The sequence below is a fragment of the Glycine max genome, chromosome 17 (genome assembly GCF_000004515.6).
Source record: "Glycine max cultivar Williams 82 chromosome 17, Glycine_max_v4.0, whole genome shotgun sequence".
Classification (NCBI taxonomy): domain Eukaryota; kingdom Viridiplantae; phylum Streptophyta; class Magnoliopsida; order Fabales; family Fabaceae; genus Glycine; species Glycine max.
This window is the reverse complement of record NC_038253.2, coordinates 35,705,752-35,714,562: the sequence shown is the minus strand read 5'-3', so window position 1 is coordinate 35,714,562 and position 8,811 is coordinate 35,705,752. Positions and strand designations below refer to the sequence as shown.

The 8,811-nt window shown below is 33.4% G+C and overlaps 1 protein-coding gene across 1 annotated transcript; it reads right to left on the bottom strand.

Moving 5' to 3' along the window:
- Positions 1 to 6,130: 6,130 nt before the first annotated feature.
- LOC100808697 (BAG family molecular chaperone regulator 1-like) lies at positions 6,131 to 8,318 on the bottom strand. Its single transcript, XM_041010975.1, has 4 exons — positions 7,483 to 8,318; positions 7,237 to 7,383; positions 6,977 to 7,140; positions 6,131 to 6,420 (listed from the first exon to the last, which is right to left on the bottom strand). The coding sequence occupies exons 1-3, from the start codon at positions 7,771 to 7,773 to the stop codon at positions 7,075 to 7,077; spliced, it is 504 nt and encodes a 167-aa protein (XP_040866909.1). The 5' UTR covers positions 7,774 to 8,318; the 3' UTR covers positions 6,131 to 6,420; positions 6,977 to 7,074.
- Between the last annotated feature and the right edge of the window lie 493 nt (positions 8,319 to 8,811).

Genomic DNA, 8,811 nt, shown 5'->3' with positions numbered 1-8,811 from the left:
TTATGTATGAACCCTAATTATGAAATTTAGGGATAATTTAATTTCTCCCAATTATGCATCAACCCTTATTATGAAATTTAGGGATTTTATTCTCCGCTGCATGTATTGTTTTATTGGCAATAATTACTGTTAAATTATGATTTTGAGAAAGAAAGCCAGAGTGACTTTTGCTAGACTTCCAATTCATGTTTTTTTTATTGGAGAAAGAAAATATTATTGTTTTTGTAAAGTTGCGTGGTGGACGACATGAACGCTTTCCTTTTAATTTCAATTCTTTGAAAAGTGTCGCCATGTAGTTGTTTGCAGGGAAAAGGATTCCTTTTCGAATTGCTATATGCAAACCCCTTTCTGCCATTTCCAATCCCACTTGCTTATTTTTTTTTCCCGAAAATGATCATTAAATATGATTAAAGGATTGAAAGTTTATATCCTGTAATTAAATTAACGTGAATGCTTTGAAATTATTGGTAGCAATAAATATATGTATATGCTACATATTTGCTTGAACGTGGTTGAATGCAAAAACACAAATAAATGCAAATATTATTTTATGGCCTGGAATGAAATTAATAGAATGGCTATGAATTGTTAATAGCAATAAGTATGTGCAGGCCATATATATTTGTTGGAATTAAATTTATGTTGAATTTGTTAGTCACCAAAGTGGCCAAATTTGTAAGGTTATTTAATTCCAAATTAATGATTATTTCAATTATACTTGGTTGAAATTAAATGTATGTTGAATTTGCTAGTCATCAAAGTGACCAAATTTGTAAGGTTATTTAATTCCAAATTAATGATTATTTCAATTACTCATAGAATAATGGATGCTAAATTATATGATTATTGGTTTATGGGTAATTGAAATTCATTGTTATAAGACATTTATGGATCGCCCAAAGGTTGATTAGTTGTTCTTATAATTAATGAATATAATTGTAGGCGATTTGTGTGTATCATTAGTTTTATTTATATGCCCAAAGGAAATAGATACTACTAATTGGTGCATATTTAATTGTCAATAATGTTAAAATTTTATTAGCATCATTATGTTTGTATGTTGTGTGTTGGTGTATCACCCAAAGGAGAACATCAATATGCATTGACCGTTACCTGAATGAATCATATGTATGACATGTATTTTATGTCTCAAAACACTTATGTGAATTTTATTATATAATACATGTTTTGAATTCATTGGATTCTTATGTATCATCTGTGCCAATTTTAATGGGCTTAACTTCTCTGACTGAAATGAACAAGTCCAATTTCATCTCGGTATTTTGGATCATGATCTTGCTATGTTGGAAGAGAAGTTTGTTACTATTATTGATGCTAGTAGCAATGAAGAGAAAGTTCATTATAAAACTTAGGAAAGATCTAACAGACTCAGCCTAATGTTGATGAGAATGACTGTTGCAGACAGTATTAAGACAACTCTTCCTAAAAAGTTTATGGGATTAGTGGGAGAATGCTCTCAAACAACTGATAAGTCTGTTGCTGCGACATTAATGAGTACATTGACCACCATGAAATTTGATGGTTCACGTACTATGTATGAACATGTCATTGAGATGACAAACATTGTAGCAAGACTTAAGACCTTGGAAATATAATGGCTGTCAATGAGAACTTTCTCGTTCAGTTTGTTCTAAACTCATTACCGTTTGAGTTTGGCCCCGTTCTAAATGAACTATAATACCATGAAAGATAAATGGAATGTGCATGAATTGCACAATATGTTAGTTCAGGAAGAAACGAGGCTTAAGAATCAAGGAAGTCACTCAGTCCATTATGTAAGCCACCAAGGGAATCAAGGAGCTTGAAAAGAAATTTATGAAGAAGCATGATAAAGGCAAAGGGTCATTAAAGAACAATGACGACTCTTTGCAAATCCAGAAGAAGGTATCAAAGGGCAATAATTGTCAATTTTGTAGGAAATCAAGACATTTCCAAAAGGATTGCCTAAAGTGTAAGTCTTGGTTTGAAAATAATGGTGAGCTTAATGCTCATGTATGTTTTGAATCGAACTTAACTGAAGTTTCCCATGATACATGATGGATTAATTCTGGATGTATGACTCATGTTTCTAACATTATGCAGAGATTCCTTACAATCCAAACCATAAGCCCAAATGAGAAGTTCATTTTTCATAGGGAATGGAGTGAAAGCTCCTGTGGAAACAGTTGAGACTTATTGTTTAACACTCGACACTAGGCATCGTTTAAATTTACAAGAAACTCCTTATGTACCTTGTTTATCTAGGAATTTAGTTTCATTATCTAAACTTGATGTTACTGCATACTCTTTTAATTTTGGTAATGGATGTTTCAATTTATTTAAGCATAATCATCTCATTGGTACTGATATTCTTGTGATGGTTTATATAAATTGGAAATAGACAGTTTGTATGCTGAAACTTTTTTAACTCTGCATCATAATGTTGGCACTAAACGTAGTTTAGTGAATGAACGATCTGTTTTCTTGTGGCATAAACGTTTAGGTCACATTTCTAGAGAAATGATAGAAAGATTAATAAAGAATGAAATTCTTTCTTATCTTGATTTTACGAATCTAAATATTTGTGTGGGTTGTATTAAGGGAAAACAAGCAAAACATACAAAGAAATGAGCTACAAGAAGCACTCAGCTTCTTTAAATTATGCATACTGATATTTGTGGACCTTTTGATGTTAGTTCTTTCGGAAAGGAAAGATACTTTATCACCATTATTGATGATTATTCACGTTATGGTTATGTCTACTTACTGCCTGAGATTTCTCAGGCAATGTATGCCTTAGAAATTTACTAGAATGAAATAAAAAGGCAATTAGACATAAATGTGAAAATTATTAGATATGATAGAGGAGGTGAGTATTACGGAAGATATGATGAACCTGGGAAACACCCAGGTCCATTTGCTAAGCTTCTTCGGAAACGTGACATTTGTACACAATACACAATGTCCGGTACACCACAACAAAATGGTGTATCAGAAAGGCGCAATAGAACTTTAATGAATATGATTAGGAGTATGTTAATCAATTTGACTTTACCCGTATCTTTGTGGATGTACTCCTTGAAAACTGCTATGTATTTGTTGAATAGGGTTCCTAGTAAGGCAGTTCCAAGTACACCTTTGAACTGCGGACAAATAGGACACCTGGTATAAGGCACCTGCATGTTTGGGGTTGCCAGACAGAAATAAGGATTTATAATCCACAAGAAAGAAAATTGGATGCTAGAACAATCAGTGGATATTTCATTGGTTATCCAGAAAAGTCAAAGGGGTATATGTTTTATTGTTTTAATCATAGTATGAGAATTGCCAAAACTGGAAGTGCAAGGTTCATTGAAAATGATGAAATCAGTGGGAGTACAGTTCCACGAGAAGTGAAAATTAAAGAAGTTAGAGTGCAAGTCCCTTTAGCTTTTGCCTCTAGTAGTAAGGTGATTACTCCTTCAGTTATTGCTACAAACAATAATGAAGAAGTACAACACAATGATGAGCCCATGATACATAATGAACCCATTGTGGAAGAATCGTTGGAAGTAGCATTAAGGAGGTCTCAAAGAGAAAGAAGGTCAGCTATTTCGAATGATTATGTGGTATACCTACATGAAACAGAAATAAACTTAAGCATTAATGATAATGACCCAGTTTCGTTTTCACAAGCTATAAGTTGTGATAATTCTGAGAAGTGGTTAAATGTCATGAAAGAAGAGATAAATTCCATGGAACATAATGGTGTTTGGGACCTTGTAGAATTACCAAAGGGTTGGTTGTAAGTGGGTTTTCAAGACTAAACGTGACTCTCATGACAACCTTGAACGTTACAAGGCTAGACTTGTTGCTAAGGAATTTACTCAGAAAGATGACATTGATTATAAAGAGACGTTTTCACCGGTCTCACGAAAGGATTCTTTCAGGATTATCATGGCATTAGTAGTCCATTATGACTTGGAGCTACATCAGATGGATGTGAAAACTGCCTTTCTTAATGGAGATTTAGAGAATAATGTTTGTACGGACCAACCAATGGGGTTCTCAGTTGAGGGAAAGGAACACATAGTGTGCAAACTAAAGAAATCAATATACAGTCTTGAAGTAAGTTTCCCGCCAATGGTATTTGAGGTTTAATGATGTCATTGTTTCCTTTAGATTTAAGACAAATACTATTTATCAGTGTATGTATCTGAAGGTCAATGGGAGTAAGGTTATTTTTCTAATTCTGTATATTGATGATATCTTGCTTGCAGCTAACGATCTTGGTCTTCTTCATGAAACTAAGAAATTTCTCTATAAACTTTGAAGTGAAAGATATGGGTGAGGTAAGTTATGTGATAGGGATAGAAATATTCCATAATAGATCACAAGGATTGTTAGGCTTATCTCAGAAAGTATATATATCAATAAAGTACTAGAGAGATTCAAGATGGAAAGGTGTTTAAGATCACCTGTTCTAATTTAGAAAGGAGACAAATTTGGTCTCGCACAATGTCCTAGAAATGATATGGAACGAAAATAAATGAAAGCTATTTTGTATGCATCAGTTGTTGTTGCATCTGAAAGCTGAATTTGTAGTATGTTTTGAGGCTACAATTCAGATTAATTGATTGCAGAACTTTAATTCAGGGCTTGGAATTGTCGACAGTATCGCTTGGCCGCTGAAAATGTATTGTGATAACTCCGCAACAATATTTTTGTAAGAACGAAAAGTACTCTAAGGGTGCTAAGCATATGAAATTGAAGTACTTTGTCGCGAAGGAAGAAGTTTAGAAACAAAGAGTGTCAATAAAATAAATTAGCACAAACCTTATGATAATTGACCCTTTGAATAAGGGATTACCGCCCAAGACATTATAAAACATGTTGAAAGTATGGGCATTATTGTTATTGATGATCATTAAGTGTAATTTATCTTATGCATTTTAGTGACACTCTGAGCTCAATTATGATATGTTTCTGATTACCTGTTCTCTATGTTTGCATGCATGTTTGTGTTAGAGTAATGTTAACAGGTTTTGTCTTGAATGAAGACATTATGTTGGACCAATTATGTCTCCTAACTAATGGTCATATTAAGGAGAAGACTAATTTGTAGTACATGGAAGGGACTATGTCGATTAGATGATGTACAACTGCCATGACTCGAATTGGTTCCTATTCTTAATCATGAAATTATGATGTACCCAATGTATAGAACAATTTAGTCAATTTTTAATGCGCATTATGTTAGTTAATCTATTTATTTATTTAGTCCATAATGTTTATTAATGTCACATGAGCCAAGTGGGAGAATGTTAGAATTTATGTCTCATGTGAGAGGCATGTGACTTATGTAGGGACTAATAAGTAAATAATTAACGATTAAGGACTAAATTGTAATTGGGCTTAATAGGAGAAGTTTCTAGGGTTAACTACTACTTGATGGGAGTAGTGGTTATAAAAGGGGCTTAATACCCACTAACGTGAAATAAAGTCCTCTTCCTGACCAGAAAAGTGTTCTCTCTCACTCATAGCCATCACTAACGGAGAGAGGCAGAAAGAAAGGCCAAAGGTAGTGAAATATTATTTCTCTCATTTTCCAAGGAAATCAAAGTACACCGGAGAGAAGTTCCTATGGAGAAAGATACAAGTTTCCTATGGAAAAAGGTACACATCATTGTTTATTGATTATTTGTGAGAATGATAGGTTTCAAGATCCTGTTGTTTCTTATAATTGATAATCTAGGAAACCCCTTAAGAATTTTTACAGGAAAGGCCTTGGAATGGCCAATGAGGTGAAATTCGCTAGGTATCAACCTCTTAAATGGTACACGTGGCCTATGGCGTGCTTCACAGATCCACACTTTTCAGAGCAAAGGATTCAGCTTACTAAACCCATCTCTTAATTTTACTTTTCTCAATAAAAACAACTTTTCACTCTTAATTTCCTAACTATTGGAGATGGTATCAACCTTCTTAGGTGCGCATACAGGAGGTGCATATCTATCCAAGTATATTTCTAGTGCCTTACATGCATTTTCCCACTATCCTATGAACCATAAACACAATTTTTTAACCATACTACCACAACCAACAGTTCTCAACATCTCTTTCTTGTTCTCAATAAAAATTCCCCATTTAAGTAACCACTACAAGCCAAATTTGATTGTGATTTGTGAAGAATGTTAGCAGATCAAACATAATTTTGGGTGTCATCATAAAATTTAAGATGTAAGGGGCAATACATGTTTTCAATTCACCATTGTAATATGCATAATTGATCCTGTTACAAGAAAAGTTTATCTATGTTATCCAGCATGAAAAAACAGGCTGGATAAGAACTTGGTTATTCTTACCGAAACATTAAGCAGTTCTGGCTAGCTGCTTGATTAGTTGTTGATTGATTTCCAAAAGGAGCCTTTGACGCAACATCTATGAAAAATGACCACAAGTCAAGCTATCAGAAAGTTAAAACTTTAAAGGAGTATCAAAAATGAAACATGTCACATCTCATTAACTATATGAAGCTTGACGGTTTATATATATATATATATATATATATATATACTCAATTACAAAAATAAGTTAGTTTATACTAGCTATTATGATCCAATTGTTTGATTAACGGTAAAATCATTGGATTTAACCAACTCTTAGTAAAAAAAAAAGAAATATTTTGTTAGAGTCTTGTTAATAATTTTTTTGGGTAAATAGAGTCTTGAATTTAACCAACACGTAAATTACCGTTGAAGTGAATTAGGCTATAGAGTACAATTAAAACAAATGAATGAAGTGAATTACAAGCAAGCTTCTATAGAGAATTCAAGGTCAATAAAATATTAAAAGAGTACAATTATAAAGCTAAACAGAAAAAGTTATCTAAACGAAATGGGAACCTTGCAATTAATAACAAGGTAATGGTAAAAAGCTTATTTTAACAGAAAATTCATTTCTTGTAAAGGGTAAAAGTTAAATGTGTATTGTGTACCTGTGGTAGGAAAGCTTTCCTAATGCCATAATTGGCATCAATGTTTAAGAGCCCTCGAAGACCAACAGGAATGGCCCGCCTGTATCTACAACCACCTACTATTGTCGTTCCCTTGCCATTCTCAACATATCTAGAGTGTCAATGTGTTTCTGAACTCTCCTAATCTTCACATAATTTTTTTCCCAATACGTACAACGTTAATGACACCCAAAAATATCATTTGATATAGATTTCAGTTTAGAAAATCAAGAGTTTAGTACCTGCTCTCTTCTCTGCAATTTTAGTTCACCCTCATAATAAATTTCATCCAATGCAATCAATGTTCTCATCAAATTCTCTGTCAAGGTCTCTATATCTAACTCTGCTATAACCCCACCTGTGGAAGTAGCAGCTTCCAAAGCTGCTACCTGTCCAATTTCATTGAATTGAAAACATTAATTAGTCGCAAAAATAGGTACACCAGTTCACGTTGTGGAAATTAATAGTGTGAAACTAGGTGCTATTACCTTCTTGGCAAGTTTATCAACCTCCACCTTTATTTCTGTCAAGGATTTTAATGTCTTCTCCTTCTTAGCAATTTTTAACATCTCAAGTAACCTTCTTTCTCTACTCTCAATGTCCACAAGCAGCACCAATTTTGATCCATCTTTGACCCTCTCAACATCAAGATATGACTTTGAATCCCTCTCTTTTTTCTTGTAAATCAATTTCCGATCCTGAACGTGCAATCCTGTAGGTTCTGTTAACATTTTCTTCAATTCCCCTGCATCCCCAGGAACCAACTTCCAATAGTCCATCAATAATCAATTAAAAAGAGGATGAGCCATACTTCAAAGAAAATGAAGTAAGGATGGAATTACCAAAACTTGCATGAGAACTGATTTGAATTTGGTGATAGGATGAGCCATACTTCACTTTGACTTGTTCAAAACTTTGTATATTATATGTTTTTCCTGTCTTTCGGTGTATGCTACTTTCAATTACTATCATTTGCCAAAAAGTCCATCACCATTCCAATTCCAAACTTTATAATTCAGTTTTCTTCTCTACTCTTTTTAATTCCAATTTTCTTTAGGGCCATTCCATTTCTTACAATTTTTCTTTGCCTACATTGCCTTTTTCATTTCCTTATTCTTTCAGTGTTTTAATTGTCTCTACAAAGATACTATTTGTATTTTCACAATTACTCTAAGAGGTATGGCATGCAAAAACATATACTAGTATATTGGAAGAGGAACAGTACACATACCAGCCATCAATTTGTAACACAAAAAGATTGCAAGAAGGTTTATCATTGCAGTAGTATAATTTGTACTTAGTGGAAACACACCAGTATCATTGCAGTAGTATATTGTTACTTTTCTACAAGAATAATATTAAACTTAGTGGAAACACACCAGCCAAGAAGAAACACCAGGCCATTCAGTGGCAGGAAGTGATTGGCTTCCATCGCTTCCAAAGGCAACTCCTATTCTCACTTCAGGAGTTGATACGAAAGAATACAGAAGTGCTTTTCCATCTAGAATTGGTGAGGCAAGAAGCTGCAAAACGAATATGAATGATGATTAGATTAATAAAAAGAAAAGGGATTAAACCAGTTTCTTAGTAATGCAGGAAAATCAGTGGCCAAGCCCATGAATTAAAGATGAAAAAGTCAAATGGAAACTTCAAAATAAAAAGTTGCAATAAGCTAGTAATCAAGGTTGATAATTCTCAAAGCAACAAGTGTTAATTACATGCTTAAAAAATCAAATCAAATTGTGTATATGTCCTTTACTTTACTTTGCATAGCTTTTGTTTACATTAGAGAAGCAAAAATGCAAAGGACATTGCTT

Excerpts from the sequence above, each read along its gene's own strand:
- LOC100808697 (XM_041010975.1), bottom strand. The coding sequence starts at position 7,773 with ATGGACTATTGGAAGTTGGTTCCTGGGGATGCAGGGGAATTGAAGAAA. Across the intron at positions 7,384-7,482 it reads TTGATAAACTTGCCAAGAAG|GTAGCAGCTTTGGAAGCTGC; the intron begins GTAATAGCACCT and ends GAAATTGGACAG. Across the intron at positions 7,141-7,236 it reads AATTGCAGAGAAGAGAGCAG|ATTAGGAGAGTTCAGAAACA; the intron begins GTACTAAACTCT and ends AATTATGTGAAG.